General features: G+C 40.3%; 1 protein-coding gene across 2 annotated transcripts in view; it reads left to right on the top strand.

Annotated features, from left to right (window-relative positions):
• Window positions 1-23374, top strand: part of FBXL17 (F-box and leucine rich repeat protein 17) — a 491291-nt gene extending 467917 nt beyond the window's left edge. For both annotated transcript variants that reach the window (XM_081230861.1, XM_081230860.1), the window contains 2 exons: window positions 988-1130; window positions 20489-23374. In XM_081230861.1, coding sequence (XP_081086987.1) covers window positions 988-1130; window positions 20489-20629 — 284 coding nt within the window. In that variant the 3' untranslated portion in view covers window positions 20630-23374. The remainder of the gene's footprint in view (window positions 1-987; window positions 1131-20488) is intronic.
• The last annotated feature ends 241 nt before the right edge of the window (window positions 23375-23615 follow it).

Here is a 23615-nt window from a genome sequence, read left to right as displayed (position 1 = left end):
TTAACGCTTTTGGCATTGTTTTCAGGGTTTTCATTTACAAACCAATGCACCGTAAATTTTTCTGGCTGGAGGTATTGAAATCTGTTTTCCTGTGCTGCAAAGGTAGAAGTGTGCACGTCTATTTAATCAGAAGTCTGTAGCAAAGAGCCAAATTCACCGACTGGTTGCTCTGACAGGGAGATGGGTTATGGAGCTTTGCAGTGATAAGTAATACACATCATAGATTGTGGGCTAAGCATCTGCATGTCAGTAGTGGTACAGTGCTAAACAGTCAAGAAGACTAGAGATGCTGTCGTAATGTTCAGATGACAGGCTTCATTTCATATGTTAATAGAAGGAAGACTTTTGATATGGTGAGGAAGTTCCCCATAACAAATGCATTCCCTTTATTGTGCTCTAGCATAGCACCAATTAAATTCAGCTGTATGTATAATGTACGTTTAATTCCTAGCGGTCCCAAGAAGGACTAACGTGAAAAATATTATATACTCTTACATTTTACAGATCATGAACAGATGGAAAAAAATGCCAATTGGTAAAGAAATTCATATGCAGTATAACACACCTCAAAATGGTGTTTACATGGGTTCTTCTTTTTTTTAATTATTAAAGTTATCTTGGGTAAAATTTAATTACTGCTTAGGGTTTTCTGTAACGTTATATGTGTAATTCATTTTAATTTATGCCTTCTGCAGATACGAATGTTTGGAAGTACAGGTAACCTTGTAATGAGTAAAACTGATAAAATGTTGTGTTCCAATGAAAGGGAAATTATGGCATGATTATTCACTTTGTGAAAGGGTTTGTCATAGAGCAATCTTTCCTAAAGCATTTTAAATTGAATTTCGTTTACAAAACATTCATTTACACACAACATTTCAGGAACAAATTTAGTGAGGAAATGAGAGAAATAGTCATAATGAGATAGAGATCCCTTACCCTGCTAACATTTATGCTTGCTTTCTTCCCCTTTGTCCCTCCCTGCAGCACTGATAGCCATTGGGCGATACAGCATGACAATAGAGACTGTGGATGTTGGATGGTGTAAAGAAATTACAGACCAAGGAGCCACCCTGATTGCACAGAGCAGCAAGTCTCTAAGATATTTGGGGCTGATGAGATGCGATAAAGTAAGAGTTGCCTATCAAGTTTCTTTTCTACATATCACTGTAGTTAATAGCTTGATATTATATTCTTCCTCTCTTCCTATATATATATATGTTTGTATACACATATGTGCATATACCATTACACTGTAAGTTGCCTGGTTTTCTAAACTTATCTGAGATTATTTTTGAATTTCTCTGTTTAAAAATGAATTTCGTGCTTATGCAGAAAGAAAAAACAATCATACACACGCTCAGCTTAGATTTTGGCTTCCTATCCATAAGTCTATGGACCACAATTAAAAATGTTTCCATGGCACACTGCAATGTGCACGGTCTAACTGTAAAATTTTGTTCTGGGTTCCAAGTTTCCTACAACAGTAAGATGAAAAGCACAGTGCCAAATTGTTTTGTCGCAATCTGAAGTGTGTGATTTCAGTGCTCAACATCTATGTATTCTGGCCATTTGGGGGCAAGAAAGGGCCAGTGAGGGAATGTTATGTGGGAATTTGCCTCTCTCCACGTTTCAGGCGCCACTTCTCGCACATGATGAGAAATAGTCCCAGAGGCCCCACGGGAGGTCAGTGGAGCTGGCCAGAGACGTGAGCATGAGTTTGAGAAATTGTGCTGCATTTACTAAAGATGATCAAAACCTGAATTGATAACCAGGCATTAGAGAGGTGCCTTCCCCTTTGTCGCTTTTATGTTTTCCCCTATAACAAGTCTAGGAAGTAATCATTTGTACTGTGAAGGGGAGAAAATAGAGGCTCAGAAAGACCAGGCACTGGCCCAAGGCCACTCCTCCAAGACTTTACCCCAGATCTTCAAGTCTGTGTCCAGTGCCTGTGGCAAACCCTGGGGGCTATCTCCAGGCAAGGGGATGCTTCCTTGGAAAAGACCCACCTCAGATACTTGCTCCAAGTGCTGGCATCATGTAATGGTTTACACATGTGTGCTACTTTTACAATTGGTGATTAGGGACAAATCTAGCAAATCCAACAAATGAGAGTGAAACTAAAAATGTATGCCTCTCAAAGGACATGCATTTTCTAAATGTAGCAAATCTGGGGGCAAATAAGAAGAATGGTCCAAGATCTTTGTCATTTTTGTTAATTGACCTAGTTCTTTTCTCCATATGCTTTGCAATCCCAACTTATACTAGGCTTTTGCCAGTTAGTTATGTTTAGAGAGATTTTATTATATATTCTAAGCCCAGCCTAGAAACCGACTGACTTTGTTACTAAGCAACAGCAGAGACCCAGGGGTTGCAAGTCTCCCTCAGATTTCACTACTAACTAACCTAACACTGCTACTAACCCTGTCACTTTAAAATGACTTCTTTTAAAACAGATAAAAGGGTCCACAGTAGGCAGAGTGTTCTAGAAACACTAAACAGTGACAGCAGAGCTTCTCAGCTTCACCAGAAGGAATTGCTACATGAGAACTACCTAAGCAAGGATGCCAAAATGTATGCATTCAAAATGTATCTTTGTAGCCACAACCATCCTCAGAAGTCACCATGTTCCTAGTCCATACTCTTTAGATTTGTTGAGATCAGCTTCACCTTCAGAGATGAATTGTAGAAATTTGTGTTCCAGTTAGTGCAGAAGATTATTCCAGACATATTTGCTGACCAGCATTTTGCCAATTTGCAGTTAGCTAATGGATCCTTTTCTACCTAAATGCAAATTAGTCCAAAATGGGATCAGAAGGCGGTTTTGATGAGCAATATTCCTGAGGGTTTTAGCCCTTTCCTCAGGTGGCCTCTGAATCCTTTCTCCAACCAGCCTGCTGCTCGGAGAGCCCGTTGGCTCTCGCACCCAGCCGTCCGACCACAGCCTGGTGCAGCATGGCCCAGCCCTGCCATATGGCATCCTCAGACTTAAGGCAGCTCAGGGCCAAACACGGGAAGTTCTGTTAGGACGGAAGAAGTTTCCAAACCACACACACAGTGCACGTAAAGCCTTGCGCTTAAAAGCCTACGGGTTGATTTAGTTGGTTGGAGATCTAGTGTGAGTAGCTCTTCTGTCTTTGACATTTGTATTATGCTGTCTGTCTCCAGATTTTAAAGTTATCAAGATTCAAAGGAAGATATGAGTAGCAAAGAAAAGAAGTTAGTAGTAGCCGAGGACATGGACACAGCCAGAGTTCAGGTTCAGATCTGGGCTCTGCACTTAGTTGTGTCATCTTGGGCAGTTATTTAACCTCTCTGTTTCGTCGTTTACTATGAGGATGATAATCGTGGAAATGCTACGAGCATTTAAATGAGTGAACATATATCAAGCCCTTAGAGTAAAGCTTGTTATATATAAAATGCTCAGTGTTAATGATTATTCTTATCATCATCATTATATTAACCTGTGTTTTGATATTTGAATTTCCAAATGAGAAAAAAAACTGTATTGCCCGCCATTTTGAAAGGAAATTTTAAAAAAGAAGAAAGAAATGAACTCAGATTAAAGAAGATGTTGCTCTTTTACTTTTTTCTCACTTAAATTTAAGATTATTATTTTCGACATAAATATATCAATAGTTACATTTTCAACACACTTTACGAAGGAAAACTAATGCCTCTGTGGGACAGTGTATTTGGAATCAACTTACTGATCCAGGCATAATGCTGAAGAAAGATTTGGCAGTGGGAGAAAAGGGTGGGTTGAAGATAAAACAATTCAAATAGGTAAGGAAACAAAAAGAAAGTATTAAGGAGAATAATGGAGATGTGGCTCCCTGGTGGTCTAGTGGCTAGGATAAGAAAAATAATGGAGAAAGAATAGAAGAACAGAAACAGGAAACAGTGAAATTACGATTAGGATACAGAGACAAAGAGCCACTGTCTGCCTCACGGTATCATCTGTGCCAACAAAGAATTAAAGAACAAAATTAATTTGGATCTATTACTCTTCTCCCTGTACCTTAACCTAATCTGCTAACCACTAAAAACTTGTTCATTTGAGTTCTCTTTCCCCTCTGCAAACCAACTGGAGCTAAAGGAAGGGGCAAGAGACCTCACTGGTTTCTACAACTAGCCCCCTTGTCAGGCATGTTGCCAATGGGATCCCTGCATTGGAGAGAGATGGGGTTTGTGATATCTGTGTGTCCCAGGGTTCGTGTCCTGCAATTCTGGGGTTCTCAGAAATTTTGAAGGCTAATCATATTTTCTTTCATTTGGGGCCACTTATATTTGATTTGGAAGCTATACCAAATGTCTGCTTTTTTCCTCACTTGAGCTTCTGAAGAATTATTTAATACGTTATTTAACGAAATGCATTGTATTTGTTGTAGGAAAAAAAGTGTTTTTCCTCTGTTTCTTTTTCTCCCATTTTCATTAGGTAGACAAAGAACAGATAAGAAACATTAAATGTATGCTTTGCAGATGAAAGCAACATGTATATAGATTATCAGTCAGGGTCAGGGTCTAAGCAGTAAATTTGGCTGCAACATTGGTGACTCCTAGGAAGGAGTCCTCCAGCGGTTAGACAAATGCAGTGTTCCCCACACACTTGTAAAATTAGGAAGCGCATTAAGAAGCCCCTGTTTGAGTAGCTTTTCCAATTGCTGGATGAATAAGCACGTTAGAGGCATTACTTTCGGTTTTGAAGCCGACGCCACTTAATCTCCTAAACTTTAGTGCATTGTAAGAACCCAGAGAAGAAAACACTGTGTGAGACAGCTTTGATGAATTGGGGTGAACTTATATTCTTAAAGACTGTTCAAAGGCTTACTTGACCTTGGGAATTAGAGTTGACCCGAAATCACCTATCAACTTAACACGCATTTATTTGGTGATTTAGTTAAAACTACTTGTATAACCAACGGGACTGTCTAATAAGAGCAGTATGTTTTTTCTGCTTTCCACGATTACAGACAGTCAGTGGCTTTGGTCATAGAAATCATTTTCACAACTTCAGTGAATTCTAGATTCTATACAGATCTGTTTCTTCTACTAATATGATATTTTTCTCACTTCTTACATGGCAGTTTGGATGGAGAACAAAACTAAAAAGGACAAAAAGAAAAAAAAATTCCTGGGAAAGCTGTAGGGCAAATGGAAATGCAATGTTCAATGTTAACGAAAAATGTTTGGGGTAACAGGGTTGATGAAAAGGGAGGAAGCCCAGTGGCATGGTATTGGCTGAGAAACCAGACCTCACCAGAGGCAGCCTGGCTGGTTTGGGAAACCTCAGTGATAAAATGTCACGGTGGAAACCTCTGCAGCAAGTGTTAATACAGAAGTTTGGAGACAGAGGGCCTGAATTATGAGCAGCAAATAGCATCATAAATGTAACAATTCTCAAATGCCAAACCCTTGTGAAAAGCAGTTGGATGAAGAAGTGCTGGAGCTTTTAAAAGCTCCCTTTCACTTTCTACTTTTTTTTTTAACTTCATGCAGAACTAATTTTATACACTGTTCGTTTGATTTGAAAATGCCAGCGTCTGGGGTATCATCAAAGAGCGTTATTGAGGGAGCCACTCTTGGCAAAGCATTTTGCTTAAAATGCTTATTAGTTCTTATGTTTCTGCGGAGTTGTCAATAGGAAGGAGAAAGGGTACCTTGATTTACCTAACTGCGTTCCTCTGCCTTTGCCCAGAGCAGGTAGCAGCCCTTCTGCTGGGAAGCTACCTCTCCTTGGCCTGTAGAGACGCCAGGAGGGCTGTGGGGGACACATTACTTAAGGAATAGACATAAATAGATTTTGAAAGGTCCATCCCAATGTCCTATGACCAAAGCCTCTTGGAATTTCTTTGATTTCTAGTTGACATAAATTAGAATTACACAGGCGTGAAGAGTCCACCCAGGAAAGATCAGAGAGGCTGCTGGGGGAGGAGATCACCTCTGTGTGATCCTATTGACTATCCAGCTGCCTTCAGGCCAGGGGCCTCTGTGGAGGCTGACTATTATTGATCCACACCATGGAAATAATCAAATTAATTCATTCCTCATCAAACTGCCACTGCCAAGACCTTTCTCCTCACCTGGCCTAATTCCTGAAGTACTTAGTGGAGGAATGAAACATGATTTTTTTTCATAAGAAAAGATTTCTTCAGGTCATAAGGAATCCTTGTTTTTGCACAGAGTTCCTCATTGAAATGGTAGAGAGATTGAATCAAGTCAATGAGAAGTCAATACAGAAAGCAAGTAATAGCAACCAGTCAGCTCTTTAAAGCCAGGAATCTGCTTTGCAACCTTAAAATCTCAAGGGCCAAGTTTTATGTGCCCATTTTAATGTAAAAATATTCAGGAAGAATTGACCACTGCATTTTTCAGGAAGTAATTATGGCAAGAGAAAGCCTCAACAACGTAAAGATTTCTGTGGGGAAAATGGAGTTTTTATCAGCTTGTTTAGGAATCATGAGCAGGAAAGCCCTATGGGGAAAATAATATAGGACTCTGTAACTAATATACAGAACTAACTGGAAAAATCAGTTTAAGGCAATAATAATTGGTGGGGCACTTTGTCTAGGACTGTTTGGGTAGCAATTCAGCCATGAAACAAAGTGCGTACCTGCAGGGACTCCCCTCTCCCCACAATGTATCCACAGCTGTTTCCAGATTGCCCATGGCCAAAATTGAATATTGCAAAGTATGCCTTATCAAAGAAAATAAAGTGAAAAAAACAAAACAAAACTTTCTCTCCTAATAAGACAGGAGTGGTCTGACTGTATCAGATCGTGCAGTCCTATAGATCATGGGAGACAATAACCACTGCCCTAACAGCCCCCAATGCCATGCGTGCCAAGAGAAAGGGGAGATGAAAAATGGGGAGAGAGTATGGCTGGGGCTCTGAAATCTGCACTTAAGTCCTTCACTTGAAGTATCAGCATCTTGTTCCTTTTGCTGATAAAACAGTTTCTTCCAGTGATTTCCGCGCAGGAATACTTTAAAACACATTTTTACAACCCTCTCCTGATTATTGCTGGTAATTGAAACAGGGAAAAACACATCAGCTGAAATTCAGAGGTTATCTCTCAACCTCATTTTAGCTAAGTTTCCATCACTTCTTCTTCCAGCCCTCCTCACCTAAACTTCTACGAAGTGGTAACTGAAAGGCCTTTCCTGTATTTAAGTAATAAAGCAAGAGACACTGGTGTGGAGCTTTATGACAGAGGTTAAATTGGTGAGCACTAGTGTCAAACCACTACGTTTTCAAATTCTACGTCCTTCACTTTACTATCTGTGGGACTTTGGACAACTTAATCTCTAAAAGCCTGTGTTACCATCTGAAAAATGGGGGTAATATTTACCTCAGGGAGTTGTTATGAGATTATATGAGATATTGCAATAAAGCACTTAGCCTAATGTCATGTACTCTGTAAGCACTCAGTAAATGTCAACTATTATAATTATTATCATTATTATTTATTCATGTATACATGGCTGCTCTGGAATCCTATCTGATACTTAACCATGATATGAACTGCCTAGTTCATATATGCTAGCCATGAATATAAATTCACATGCTAAGATCTTCCAAAGAAAACTAGGCCCCTGAGACTTAGACCGCAATTCTTAAAAAAAAAAAATACGATCCACTTTTATTTTTTAATAGTTAGGACCCATTAAATTACAGTGAAACTTATAGAGGAAGAAGAAACCTAGAGATCAGCAGGGCTCTGTGAACAGAGAGAGTAAGTAAGAGTAAGACTCAGCAAGTCTGACCGCCAGTCAGTTCCAGGCTGGTTTGTTTCTTCAAGAAAAACGGCATCTCCCTGGAACTTTTTAAGGGAGTGTGCAAGTAGTTGCTTATGTTTTGCTCACTTCTGTTACGGGATGGATGTATAGTGAAATTGTTTGTTTGTTTTTTTTTAAAAGGAGGCAGGAGGGGCCTACTGCTCCCCAAATGCTGTGGGGTGAATAGAATGTTACGTTGGTCTTTGCCTGAAGGCTCCCTGGAGCATCATTGCTTTGCAGTAAATAATCTCCTTGGAACTTTGATTTGGCTTAAGTAATTATAAGAAAGAATTAGGTTGCAGGATCGTATTATTTTTCTAATTTAGGAATAGAAAAGGTAACAGCAGTTTCTTAATGGAGCTCAGATTAGATCCCAGAACTCCGAAGCACCTGACTTCACAAAGTAGAAACAAGGACAGCCTGCTGAGGCTCAGGAGACTGGAGGACTGTGGCTCCGTGGAAAGGAACGGGCCAGCCCACCCCCGAGGCCCAGCCACTCAGCAGCAGGTTACCGGGGCCTGCCGTGCTGGGTCTAGTGAAAACTTTGTTTGGCAAGTAGTTTTTCAAGAGAAAACCTAAGCTTCCTTCCCCAGCGTCCAATTTTTATTATATATTTTATCCATTTATTCAAGAAATATCTATTGAGCTCCTTACTGTGTTCCAGTAACTGTAATAGGAGACAGGTCAGAAAAAAACAGTGAACGAGATAGAGTTCGTACCCCATGGAGCCTGCAGCCTGCTGGGGAAGACAGACAAGTAAATGGGCAGTTATCGTGCTATCAGACTGCAAATTAATTTTCAAAAGCGGCACCCGCAATTCTGTTTCTTCTACATGAAGAACTTCACTTGGGTCCCACCTGGCTTTCAGCTATGGTCCTCTACTGTTTTATCTTTCTGGCACTCGACCGTTCCGTTCCTGAAAAGGACTGACTGTGAACAGTTGTCCTTACTTTTCACCACTCCATACACTCTCTTTCTGTTCTGCACGGTCACCAGTGACTCCTGTGTCACCAAATCCAGTTTCCATTTCTCTGACCGCAACTTGCTCCATCTCTGAGCAGCTGCATCCACATGGTAACCACTCCCTCCTTAGCGAGGATGCTTTTCTCTTGTCTCCAATGTCGCCACACTCCTGGCTTTTCTGTCTCCACCTCCCATACTGCTTCTCTGTGCCTCTGTTCCCTTATCTGTAAAGTGGAAATAAAAATAGCAGCTATCTCCTAGGCTGTTGAGAGGATTAAGTGAGTTAATATGTGTAAAATTCCTTACATGAAGTAAACAGTGAACATTAGCTCTTACTTGTAGTGGTGGTGAATTCTTACATTCTCATCCCCATGACTCCCCTCCTCCTTGGAATATAAGATCCATGGGCTTCTAGTCTATGTTATATTGCCAGGCCCTACCACAGTGGCTGGTACGTAACAGATGCTAAACAAATATGTGTTGGATGATGGATAGATGGATTGGGGGTTATTTCTCATCTGCATTCTGTGTGGCCCCAAGGTTCCGAGGAGGTTCCTCAGAGCCTCTAGGAATGACAGAGTGGCTAAGAGGCCGCGGTGCCTGGTCGCACCTAACATCAGCCAGAGCAACCCCACTTATATTGCTTTATCCGGTTATTTATTTGGTTTGTATACTTACTACTTTGGTGTGCAGAAGTATTGTACAGCCAAAAGCAAGTTTGAAAACCATTAGATCCCACTGCCTCTGAATAATTTGATAGGTAACAAAAAGTATCTAGACGGAGGGAAATAAATAAGAAAGATGACACCTTAGATTTAATACCAGTTTCCTGTAGCTGGGGAATTCTGAGTGCAGCCTTAAGGGTTCAGGTCAGTCAGGGACAGAGTTCAGACATCTGCTGTGTGACGGGACTCAGCATCCTTCAGAGCCTAACCCTGAAATGCTCTGATTTATGTAGAGTCTCTCTTCTGAAAGCCAAAAATGTCACTTATTTTCAGGTTTTTTAATTTTAATTTATGGATTTATCACTTTTATACAGAATACATTTTTGCTGCTAATAAACTTGTTTTAGGAAACAGGTCAAATCCATAAATTCTACCTGATGGAGACTCAATTTTAGAGAGATTTCTTTTTCGTCAGGTGTCCACGGGTAATTACCACCGTCCTAGACGTTATGGAAGAAAATAAAAACTGAAATCAAGAAAGCCATTACGCACAAAAGAAAACATAATTTTTGGTTCTGAGAGTTTTCTCCCTCAATTGTGTTTTTTAGCTTAACTTTGCAAGTTTAATTTAGAAACACGCAGATGTGTTCTGTAAATACATTACACTTACCGCTCACTTAGTGACAGTGTTAATTATCTTATTAGGACCCAGGTTTTCTCAAATAGTCTTTTACTGAATCATTTAGAGCACCACCAAGACTCCCCAAGTGACTTTCTCCATCCTGGTGTCCCACACATGTCAATTTTGGTTCTAACCTGCACTGCACATGCAAATCTATACCAAAAATGTACAGACTTGCACGATGGGTCAATTCCATGGGTTTGTGGCCTCAGAACGTCCTATGGAATACTGTGTACCTGGAGCTGCCAATTGGCTTGAAACATCCATCTGGGTGAAGGATCACTTGGTGAAACAGGGAATGAAAATGTCACTAATTTTTCTCTCTGACAGTCTAGTTTTTGAACTCCTGTCACACTAATCTCTAATTAGAGGCTTCAGGTTGGTGAGCCCCGGTTCTCACTTAATATTGCAGGCGTTTCTGTGATCTCCATCCTCCCAGGTTCTTTGCAGCTTTCTCACCATGCTAATTCAAGTGAACAGAAGCAATGCTAGTGTTAACAGGAAACCCACATTTCATGAAAAAGAGACAGCATGAATCCAGGCCTGTTGTGATATTGACAGAGCATGGCACTTCCAGTCACTGCAGATCCTGAAATGGAATGACTGCCTTTGACAAAGTTGACTGAATTTATGAGCCTGCCTCTGTCAGGTTCATTGCATTCTCAGTATCTGTCTCCTTCTACACTTTGGGATTTTTAGATGAGTTTTTTGCCACCCAAAAGTAATATTTCTTACCTCTATATAAAAAAAAAAAAACATCCTTAAAGGCCTCAGGCTCTTGGTATGAGGTTCATGCATGAGGCTTAGTGCATTATGGGTGTCCTATAATCAGCTGATGCCCATAATTTAGCAGGTGGCTTTTAGGCTCCAATAAGATAATCATTTTCTTTTAAAAATCATATTACTCAGTTATGTGTGCCCTCTCCTTCCACCTCTTGAGTGGTCCTTGAGGAAGCACTACGTCCTTGTGTGAACTGGGTTTAGGGGAATCTTTCTCTCCGTTAGCTGTTGGGAAGGTCAGGTGGCCACCTCCTTTGGCTGTGCCCTACTGGAGATGGAAGGCCAAGGTGGAAGGACAGGAAACCAGTCTGTTTTTACTACACTCAAAGAATATACATTTTGTTTCAGACAGTGATGAATATCTGAAACAAGATGGACCAACAAGCTGTAGGAGCAACAGCTTCTTTCCTCCAGAACCCCTGACTCAGTGTTTAATGTGGTGGGTGGCATGGGAGGTGGGTGGGTACTTGTTACCTGTAAGTGATGGTAGTTCAGACCTTGGTTTCAGATTGCCAAGTGCAGAAACCACCTGTGCTCTCTAGGAGCTCTTCAATCAGCCTGAGCTGCACATTGGAATCTCCTAGGAGCTTTAAAAAATACTAATGCCTGGGTCCCACTCCTCCAAGGTTGGGTTACGTTTAGTCTGGGATATGGCCTGGGCACTGGGATTTTTCAGAGATCCCCAGGTGATTCTAATGAGCAGTTGGGCTGAGAACCACTGTATTCTTGTTTGTATTCTTGGTTGCAGATGCAGTTTAATTTTTTAAATTCGTTACTTGTACTTCAAAGTTAAATCCAAGACACTTTGACTTCATAGGAAATCCACTGAGAAACGTTTTCGGAGGCTGAACACCTGCTTCCCCTTAGTCCTCCCAGACAGAGCATGTTCAGGTTAATTACTTTCATTTTACAATCACTGCTGTTCCACCCCTATGAGTTATATACCAAGACAACCTAAACTGTGTGTGTGGTGTTCTGAACATTCTTAGTTATACCCTAATTTCAATAACTGCAAAAGGTTTTCTGGGGCAAACTGTCCCTCGAATTCTTTGGCTACTTCTGAGGATGAAGTCCAAAGAACTCTTAAATGATTCTCCTTTGGGGGCATTATTGACACAGCTTAATTCATCCCACATCAGTAAACGTGGATTGATCATTTGTTACGTATGAGTCACTGTGGAGTGTGGAGAAAGGAAGCGGGAAGGAAAGGCACGTGAAGCTGCCTGCAGGGTGGAGAAAAGGAGCTGGGTGCTCCACTCATGCCCAGAGTCATTCCACAGCCCTCACCAGCCTTTGCCTTCCCTGTGGGTCCGCCTGCAGCCTCTTTCTGCCTGTGGAGCTGCTGGCTGCTGGGACGCTAGGCTTGCAGCTGAAGGGAAAGAGATGAGGTGAGAGATTGTAACAGTGGCGCCAGATTCCTGGTGTCCTGGACCTCCCTGCTCTGATCATAGGGAAACATTAGCCGGATGGGGTATGTCACCCAAACAGGGATGTGAAACGTCCTGCTGCAAAGGGAGGGAAAGAGAATCATAAAAGAAATCTACCCTGGCCTGTGGAGAGCCCAGTGCATGTGGTTGGCTGTGAGGGTCCTGGCCAAATCACTGCATTGTCTGCTCTTTTATTCTCTTCTTAGTGTCCTATTTACAATATTTTAAACTGCACTTAGATGACTCATCTCATTTACATGCAAATTTGAGGTATTACTAAATTCATGTCACCCTTATTTTATCCGTTTTAATACACGCCCATCTTGGGGCCAGTGGGCACTTGGTGAAAGCAGCTGGCACCTGGTGAATGCCAGGTCCCACGGACAGCCAGTACACTGTCCCGGGAGCCAAGAAGCTCAGAGGGAGGCCAACTCCGGAGGCATATTGCCCAGGAGTCAGCCTGTGGGGCTGTTAGCAGTGAGTAGCGTTGCCCAGGAGTCTGTGAATAGTGACAGACCAGCATGAGGGCAAGAGCCCTGAATTAGGACGCAGGAGTTGACTGTGCTATTTGCGACACTTTCACAGACTTACTCTGGGCTCCTTACTTTTCCAGCCTGCAGAAAGGGAGGGGGGGCCTTTTCTTTGCACCCACCCACCCCTGTCCTCAGAGCAGTGCTATTGGAAACAAGAACTTACTTCAGTTATACCCTTGAGTTTGTTAGGTGGGCTGGAGAAGCATTGCCTTACAAAGCTTACAAAGTGAAGGACAGATTATTTGTTTTATTCTAGCTCATGAGCGGGTTTCCTTTCTCCCCTGAATAATATGTGTATATTTAGTGCATGGGGTACACAAGCCGATACCTCCTTGTCCTTCAGGAGTCCCCTTAAGTATCACTTTTTTTGGAAAGCCCTTTCCAGCCCTCTTGGCGGAGGTCAGGAGCTACTAAGTTTTGTCCACAGCAACCTGTACTTCCCCTAGAAAGCACTTCTCAGGCCTTGCTGCTGTTGTTGTAATTGTCCATCTTCCCACACCAAGAGGGCAGGGACCATATCTGTCATGCTGGCCATTCTACCTCTGGGACACAGAAAAACGTTTTGAAGGGTAAAAGATTGGAGGGAAAGCTACGCCAGTTTATGGCATGGTGCCCTGCTAAAAGGCCCCTTGTTAGTCCTACAGCTCCGTCATGTTTCCATCATGTGTCAAAGTCTCCACAACCACAGTTCCACAGCAGAATGTTCCCCAGGCCAAGTGAGATCTATTGTAATTTACATTCCCATAGAGCAGCCACTTTGAAGAGCTTGTAAAGGACTTTGAATTGTATTTATATGTAAACCGCCATCACTTTTTAAATGTTAGCTGGAAAATGAATGTCAGTGGACGTTTCACTGAGTGGGTGCTCAGCTAGGCCCTAGTCTGACGCTTCATGGATCGCATTGTGTGCAGGGCAATGTGTCCCAGGGCAGAGAGCGCCTGTGTTGCAGGGTCCCGGATTCAAATCCTGGCTGCCATTTACTAGCTGTGTGACCCTGTGTGAAATACTAATTCTGTATGAGCCACAGTTCATCTGTAATCAGTGGTATTAATGCTTAGATGCTTGGAAAATAGTAGATGCTCACTGAATGTTTTTCCCTTGCCCTCTTCCTCCATCCCTACTGGAATGGGGACATACTTTTATTTTGCCTATTGGTCATTAGGCTGAAAAATTAACAAATTACTTTCAAGTATTTTGCCAAAATAAACCACACTGAAGAATGCGTTTGATTTATCCCGTAGCACATGAGAGCCTAATCCTGATGAGTACAGTGTCTCTCGGTAGAGAGCATGAGGCAGTTTTAGTTGGAGAATTTTTCCTTGTCTGGGACTATACTGTATATTGGAGTATTGTTTACATGTTCCCTGGGACAACAAATGCCAGATACCACTGTGACAAGGAAAAACAACAACCAAAAACCAGCCCCTGGGTAAACAGTGAAGACATGTAGAACTGCTGAAGCCCAAGAAATCAGAGGGTGGAAATAGCATTGTTTTGAGTCAGGAGATCTGCCCACAGTTCCGCCTGTCGCCAGACAACTGTGACATCAGAAGAAACCTTAAATATCACAAAACTTCAGAATCTTCTGTGGGGCCCTCCTGGGTCTGCTACCCTGAGCAGGGCACTGGATGCTGAAGGCTGAAGTATGAAATCTTCTGAACCATGTGGGTTTTCGCAAAGTTTTGGAAACTGGCGCATGTGCAGTGACCATCAGCATGTTTCTCAATGTCACCTACCCAGTGTAGTGTGTCACGCATCTCCAGTAGGAAGGCTGCCATCAGTTAATCTGAAGTATAGCCTAGGCTTTTCCTGAGCACTGCCCAACAGCCACATGGCCCAGTGACCACCAGCTCATGATGCTGAACCACCATCACGGGCTGCTTTGGTCTCCTGTGCAAAATTATTGGAAAGCCCAGGCAAGGTGTATCTGGAAGGAGGCACTCGGTGATATCAGATGGAAAGAAGAGAAAGGAGAGTAGCAGAAACAATCACCTTGGTTGTGAACTTCGGAAGATTAAAGGAGTTTGGAGCTGCCCTAATGTCAAGACATTAGAGACTGCCACCACCATAGCTAAATGCCCTGGGAACAAGGTGAGCTTATCTCCATGATTTCTGGGTATTAGTATTATTTGGTGCCTTTTTGTTTCTTCAATACACACTCATAGAACAACTACTATATTAATTTAGCCAACAAATATTTATTGAGTACTTATTATGTGCCAGGCATTCACTAGCTGCTAGGGGTTTGGTAGTGGACAGAAACAACAAAAACTCCTCTCTCATGAGCTTATATTCTAATGGGATGAGAATGTGCCAGAGAGAGTGTATAGGACTGAAAACAAGAAGATGACTAAAATCCTCCTTGCTGTCAAGGAACTTACGGTCTAGGAAAAATGCAATACATTTATTGCTTGTGGTATTTTAAATAGTGTCCACTTTTTGCAGAGAAACTTTCTTCATTAAAAAAAAGATGATTTTAAGTGGTTCATTATATTCTTTTTTATAAATTAATTTATTTATTTTTGGCTATGTTAGGTCTTTGTTGCTGCACGTGGGCTTTTCTCTGGCTGTAGCGAGCAGGGGCTACTCTTTGTTGTGGTGCACAAGCTTCTCATTGCGGTGGCTTCTCTAGTGGTGGAGCATGGACTCTAGGCACACGGGCTTCATAGTTGTGGCACGTGGGCTCAGTAGTTGTGGCGCACGGGCTTAGTTGCTCCGCGGCATGTGGGATCTTCCCAGACCAGGGCTTGAACCCATGTCCCCTGCCTTGGCAGGTGGATTCTTAACCACTACGCCACCAGGGAAGTCCCTAAGTGGTTCATTATATTCTCAAGTGTGGTTTTAATGTACTCAGATGTCAAATATTCCCCCCCGACATAAGAAGCATGTTCTATTTTATAACAAGAGTCAAAGAGGAAATAAGAATCACTTAACATAAATGGTTTCTGCAGCAAATTCCATTAGAAATTGTATTTTTTGAACAATAGGTATTATTGAGGAGATAATTCAGGCCTAGGCTTGCACTTTCTGGAATTTTCTGGGGCAAGTGTCAATAAGGAGGTGAAGAAACAGGGTGATGGTCTGGATAAATTGGTTAAACTGAATCTCAGAAACTCTGAAGGATCTCTCCTCACGCTTCTATAGTAGCAGCAGCAATAGGATGAAACTATAGTATGATTTACCTTAATTTGCATAGCAGTTTGCCTCACATTTTCAAAAAGTGCTAATAGATGTTAGCTCAAAATAGATTAAAATACCAGACAAATTGCTGTTACCTTAAAAAGAGTTATAATAATTTTGAAAATGTAAATTAGGGCTATACAGTCTTTGGAGAGAACTATATTTCACATATTAAAAAAACCTGTGGTACATGCTTTTTTTCCCCTTTAATCACAGTAATTTCTTCAAATGACACTACTGCATACTTCTTTAGGAAGATACTCTGCATTTTTCAAATCTCATGTGTAATATAAGAATTGCCATTGATAGTTTTCAGCAGGTTAAAAAGAAATTACAGAAAACCAGGGATCGTGGGGAAACTTTTTAAAATTCATCTTTATGTTCCTTTTTTTATATTACATACATTTTATGAGTTGGAACAGAGAATGGTTCTTTTCATTCTAGCAAGTGGAGTTGTGCATGACAAAATATCTACAGAAATGTGTATGTAGGCGTAACGATTTAAAATGATTTGGACCCTCCTGGTGTCTTGCACCCAACTTTTTCTCTGAGGCACCAAAGCACTTATGGAGTCTATACAAAGAGGTGAGCATAATTTATACTTCTGAGGAGTAAATGAAAATAACTTCAGTATAAAATTTGTCACACCGTATCGCCAGGAGACACTATAAGTAAAAGATAGAACCTTCCCTAGTGGGAGTACATGTATTTCCCCTGAATAGCTTCTACCCAACAAAGCTCTAAAATGGAATATTTGCATTTTCCCTACTGCTTTGTTTTGCTAACACAGTTAGCAAAAAGATTGCTTAGAAGACACATTATATCCATGGAAGATTACCTGTAACGTTTTTCATACAGCTATACAAAGCCAAATTACTGTCTGTTCTGACCCATAACCTATGAAAGCCAGAGATCTAACACACTCTATATTCTTAGCTATAGGTGGACCTTACCTTATGCAACAGAAATAGGTAAATTGAATTTTGGTAAATCAAAGGAATATAAAACACATTAAGAGAGCTGACAAAATAACCCTACCGTGAAAGTCTTTGCTAAAGTGAACAATTATCTCCTAATTTATGTACTTCATAAATCCATATCTCATGTATCAAGTTTGCTTAAGGTGAACTTTATATCTCCTCTTGCAAAACAGTTATCACTTAGTGATATTTTCACTTTTTAAAAATTGGACCTCCAAAACGAAATGCCTGTCAACCCTCGGTATAAAACTTTGTACAGGCCTATGTGTAGATTAGAAAAGATGTACTGTAGAAGACAGGCCCCATCTTTATGGTGGGTTTAAATGTTTTCCCTTCTCCCTCCGTTTTTCGTCTATTTTTCAGTTAGTTGTTCCTTGAATGCTAAGTGATTTGGGCCGTGTTTACTTCCTTTCCAATTCAATGCAGATTTTCTGAAAGTCCTCTGACCAGATGACTTCATCTGTCCCTTAGAAGGACCTGCATCCTTCTGGGTTTGTTCATGGCTAGAGGGTGGAACGTAACCTAACCACAGCCTGGGGAATGTCAGGTAAAGAAAAGGGAGGATTTCCTGAAAGTGGATATTTAAAACCTGGACTGTATTACTAAGAAAAGTTCTGAGCTCTTCTCCAGAGAGCATTAAGATAGAATAGATTCTTCTTGTATCTGAAGTATTTTTAAAAAATTTTTATTGGAGTTTAGTTGCTTTACAATGTTGTGTTAGTTTCTACTGTACAGCAAAGTGAATCAGCTATACGTATACATACATCCCCTCTTTTTGGGATTTCCTTCCCAATTACATCACCACAGAGCACTGAGTAGAGTTCCCTGAACTATACAGTAGGTTCTCATTAGTCATCTATTTTATACATAGTATCAATAGTGTATAGTTACTTCTCATCCTGCGATGATTTTATTTTGAGCATTACAACTTATGTTATCAAGGTTTATTTCTGAAATATCTCAGAAGTTGAACAATATTGAGCATCACTATAGAGAACTGGTCACCTTACCATAGCATTAATTAACTCAGTGAATGACCGTTAACTGAATGCCAGCTGTACTAATAAGAGCTACCATTTGGGGACCTTTTTATGTCAGTCACAGTGTTAGGCATATTATTTTATCCTTGTAACAGTCCTGTGACATCAGTACTATTATCCAGTTTTTACAGTTGAGGAAACCAAATTGTAAAGTGAAACCAGGATTCCAACCTGTGCCTGGTTGACTCTCAAGTCAACTACAGTTGTCATGTTTCTTCTCTACTTTGTATACAGCTCTATAGCCTTAAAGATAAAAGGCAGTCTCTGGTCCCCAGACTTTGGTTCAGGTAGAAGAGAGAGGCAAGTAAAGAGATGATTGCAACACAATGTGAGAGTGCTTAAATAAGAGACAAGCCTTTCAGTTACCCGCCATGGGTCCACAGAGAAGGTGTACTGAGACCAACCTCATGGGGAGATAGCTTGCTTAGGGAAGGTTTCCTGAAGGAGGGAATTCCTGAGCTGAATACAAATTCCTCTGGGAATTGCTGGTCTTTAGTATGTTGTGATTAGTATGTTAGTGTCTGGCTTTGCCTTGTTCTTGGGTTTCTATTTTTTATTTGTAGTTTGTCATTGTTTTCTCATTCATTCACTGAGAAGTAGGCCTGGCTCATGAATACAAAATTGGTCATGGCTCTTGTAAGATCTTACATGGGAACAGGAGTAGACATTAAACAAAGCAACTATAAACTAACTTTGAAGGTACCATGAACGAAAAGTAGGCAGTGTTGGAAGAGTGAATAACCTGGAAGCCTTACCTAATGTGGGGAGGGGAGCAGAGTGAGGGCAGTGATCAACGTTCCCTGGGGAAATGACACTGAACTAAGAACTAAGAATAAGGTGGAGTAAGCATGAGAAGGGGACATTCAGGTGGAAGTGGATTTAACAGTATTCCAGATAAAGAGAACAGCATGTGCAAAGATCCTGAGGCCAGGAGGAACTTGGACAGCTTGATAACTTTAAATTAGGTCAGGTGACTGGTTAGTATCAAAAATATACTAGAGAGATAGGCATGGCTAGATGATGCATGACTTTCTAAGTGTACTGTTCTAAGCAGCCTCAACTCAAGCAAGATTTAGGATAGAAATTGAAATTTAAAAAATCAAAAATTATGTTGCTTAGAACTCCTTTTAACATCATTAATTGATATTCTCAACTCTAATTTGTATATCAGTTTTTCTTTTTTTTCAAAATTATTTTGTGTTTTTGTGAATAAAATGTTATACATTGTATCTATATCACAAAAAGAATTAACTGCATGGCTTGGTTGAATTTGGAATTAAAATTGATTTTAATACAAGAAAGTCTTGAATAGAAATGCTGACAAAGACTAAGTATCATCAGTGCAATGTGGAAATACCAAATCTAAATGTAACAAAAAGATTATATATAACATGGTTTACCAAATCACCCAGAAAACACCATGTTATTTCAGAAAAGTGCAGATGACTTAATGTCATGGTCGTCATACTCCCAAGCGTTCTTTCAAAGCAAACAGCAAGGGTTTGATGTTGTTTTAGGTTTTTCCTTGTGGTCCTGATCTTTTTCAATAGTGGACAGACATGGAGAGGGAGCACAAAAATGAGTATCACCAGCACCTTCTTTCAGACCAGCTTACCCAGTATAAATGAAATATTGATGTATTTGAAAATGCCGAGTGTTCAATAAAGATTTTAAATAAAGCTACCTAAAAGTTGCAGTTCTTAGGTTAATCATTTATTTATCTAAAGGATGAAGGAAGCTGTCTACTTTTGTGATATGAACTGCAATCAGCTTAAAAATAATTGACAAATTAATCCCTTCACAGCACAGCAATTGTAAAGGTGTTAGTTTTAATTAGGCCTGTCTGATTGCCTTGTCTAATCAAGAATCAAAGTGGTATCTTTGATGGTTAAGGTCTATCGGGGCCATCCCTGACCTGCCAGCCATGTATGTTTTAATTATTGATTCTTCACAATTCAGCCCTTTCCACAAAGGGACTTGAAGTTTGCAATACCTTAACGTTTAAAGGGAAGAAAAATAAACATTTTCCCCAACACTTCTATCCAGAATCCTGTGTATCCTCTCCCCCAATCACCAGTTCTCTCCTAAAAAAGCTGTCAGGTGGATGATGAAGTCAAATGCACACTAGGATGCTAACTGCTGCTTCACCTCCCAAGCACTCCATTTTCAATGGACATTGTTAAGATCTTGACAAGTCACAGTTATCTATGCGTCTAGAAAACACTAACTTCTTGATATCATGTCTTTTCAGAAAATCCCTTAGGGTGAATGTAGTACTTAGGAAATCAGGGAGGTCACACAAAAAGCGACACTGTCTTCTCACGAAGCATTGGTCACACTGCTGAAAAGGAAGGAGACGAGGGTTCTCGGTGCCATGGAAAGCGCATCCCAGTGAGCGTGGGTGGCTGGTGGTTTCGGTGGTCCCTGTGGGTGACCGTGGCTCTTCTTTGTGGTTGCAGGTCAGTGAAGTGACGGTGGAGCAGCTGGTGCAGCAGTACCCCCATATCACCTTCAGCACCGTCCTTCAGGACTGCAAGAGGACCCTGGAGAGAGCCTACCAGATGGGCTGGACCCCCAACATGTCTGCTGCCTCCTCCTGACAGCCCTGCCCATGCTTGGGTCCATGTGGATCAGCCAGCAGGGCGGAGAGGAATTGTAGAGTTGGGGTGGGTGATCTCTTGCAAAGGTTTTGACTGTCCCGTGTCTCCATGTGTACCCGAGTGTGTATATCTGTGTCTCGTTTGCATACTGCGTAGCGTAAGCTTAATTGCTATTTTGTTCCCAGGTGAGCTGGTTTTTTCCTTAAATAACGATTTTGACAGGCACAGACATTTAGTTTTTAAGTTCAAAGGCTTATTTCTCTAAAAAAAAATATTTTTTTTTTTGCTGTAGAATCAAAAAAAAAAAAAACGGATCCATTATTTTGAGCTTCTAATAATGACTGCCACTGGAGATGCCCCCAAATGAAGGCAACTGCCTTCTTTTTTGATGGGAAAGAATTGTGCGATTCTACTGATGATGACCGGAAAGGAGCCACGTTGCGCCAATTAGAAGCCCGGAAAGCAGTACTTTTCAAGATTTCAAGCACGTACACACATATAGGTTCTCATACTCTCTCATACACACACACACCCCACAGCACTTTCTTTCTAGATCGTTTTCTGACACAGGGGCCTTTCTTCAGGCCACTGAGGGAGCATGGCATCCACCGTCACTCTGCCTAACTCACTGTCCCCACAGGTGGCCCAACCTGCTTGTCTGGTGGGCGACTTAGGGACTATAGAGGACAAAACCTTTTGTGAAGTTTTCATATGGAGGCAACAATCTGAACTCCCCTGACCAGCTCACAAACGTTAATTATTCATTATTGTACAAAATTCTGTTGAGTACTAAGTATTTTGAGTTTCATGTTAACATTGTATTAGCTTTTATAATACAATGGATAGTAACTGGTCTGGATATGTTTTCATGATATTTGGAGCTAATCTTAGCATTATCCACATTAAAGCCACCAATGTAATTACTAGTGTGCAGTTATTTAAAAAAAAAAACTCTACAGATCATTTAATTATTTTTGTTAATATTGGTAATTATGAAAGTATATTTCTGAGATTTGGGGCTAGTCACGTTAATAGAAGGTTAATGAGTGAGATATGAGTAGACAATCTTTCTATTAAGTTTTTTTTTTTTTTTTTTGCTTTGGGCTTTAGAACAGGTTTTTTGGATATATGCATGTTATCATATTTTGAATAACTATTATGCTATGGCAAAGATCTGTTGCTGGTTAATGTATGAGTTAAGAGGAAAAATTAGAAAATCTTTTCATTAAGATTCTGTTTACACTTGTCAGAAATAAGCATTTCTTTGTTTAATTAAAGATTACCAGTTTTCAGTTTAGACAGTATCTGTTAGTCAATGAATATATGTTTTGATTTCACACATCTTTACGAGTAATTCATATTGGGGACTCAGGCTCAAATAACCTTTCCTATGTCTAGATTTATAATCAAGACAGCAGGGAGGCTTTTTAAGCTAAAGAGTGATTGTCTTTCACAGTAGAGTTAGATATACAAAACCCTGACTTGTGAGTTTGCTATTTATTCTTTCCCAATGTGGACATACGTGTTTTTTGGTCTTTAACAGATATGCTAAGATTTGAGATTCACTTTATATAAGTCCCAGTGTTGCTAAAATGATACGAGCTGTAAGAAATGAAAAATAGCTTTACATTCAAATGCCATTCACTTATTTATAATAACTCTTTTTGTGTAAACAACTTTCCTTTGATTATGTCAACCTGTTTCTGATGTGGCATGTTTTTGCTTTTAATCCCAATCAGTTTGGAAAATCCAGTCACTAAGCACCGAGAGTATTTTTTCCATCACTAAATGGCTTACTAATTTAATTTCAAGGGAATAAAATTTATGTAAGAAAAAAAAGCTGTTCACTATTAACAAACTGTTATTCTTCTTAAACGTTGAACTGTATCATCTTCATGTTCATTTCCCCACTACTGAAAACTGTCTTAATTCACAATATTTTAACTGATTTTTAATCCAAAACTAATTTATAAGACAATATGTAAAGTAATAGTAGCTTGAGTGAATAAGCAAGTTTAATTTTTATATATGTCACACTATATTTTAAATAGTTAAAAAAGACAAAAGGAAGGAGAACCATCGATGATATAGATGGTGCCATTTCAGTTCAAAGTTGTGATAATCCTTGGAATGTCACAGTTTGGTTGGCAGATGGTTTCAGAAGTGTGTAATCAATTTTTTTTTAATGTTGCGTTGTTTGAATCTCAAGTACAGCACTATAATATGCTTTAGCTTGGGGGTGGGGGTGGGTTGGGGACTTGCACTTATTCTTTAAGATGTTGACTAATCCAGAAAGCCTGATGCATCATAACCTGGAAAACTGCTTTGGTGTGTTTGTAGGAATCTGTAGAAACATCACATCCAGCCTCAAAGCATTAATCACAAAAACAACCAGAAAAAGCACCACCTTGAATGATCCTGTGATGGTTGTTGAATGTACTCTCATTAGATGCTTTGAAATAAGGCTTAAAATGATTTTTCTGGGCAATATAGTTTCTTTTTTTGCTTAGAATGTCATAAATATATGTGAACATGTTTAATGCAGGGCTTTTTATCCTCTCCAAAATGTCAACAGTATTTTCAGAATAAAGACTATGAAATACATTGCTGTGGTGGAAAATTTTGGTCCTTTGTCTTTAACATCTCTTTGAGTGGATAAAGGAAATTCATCCAGTTTCGAGTTTCTATATTTCTGTGAATCTTTTGACCTTGCAATGGGTTGCAATAAAAGAGAAAGAAAACACAGTGTCTTTTGTTTTATTTTAGAGACAATAAATGGCCTCCCTTATGCTGGTTGGGTGTGATGCATGCAGCGGTCCGTGTCCTTGGGTGTTTCACTGCAGACTTTATGTAGGTTCAGTGAACCCAGAATAATAAACAAGACTGAATTTAGGAGATTTGCATTTGGCCAGTGAGTACTGAGATAAGATTAAAACCTCAAGGGTTTAAACAGGTGGTCCGCTTAAAGTACCATTCCCTAAACCCT

The sequence above is a fragment of the Mesoplodon bidens genome (genome assembly GCF_964165515.1).
Source record: "Mesoplodon bidens genome assembly, chromosome: 4".
NCBI classification, from domain to species: domain Eukaryota; kingdom Metazoa; phylum Chordata; class Mammalia; order Artiodactyla; family Ziphiidae; genus Mesoplodon; species Mesoplodon bidens.
The sequence above is the reverse complement of the archived record's forward strand: the minus strand, read 5'-3'. Positions and strand labels throughout refer to the sequence as shown.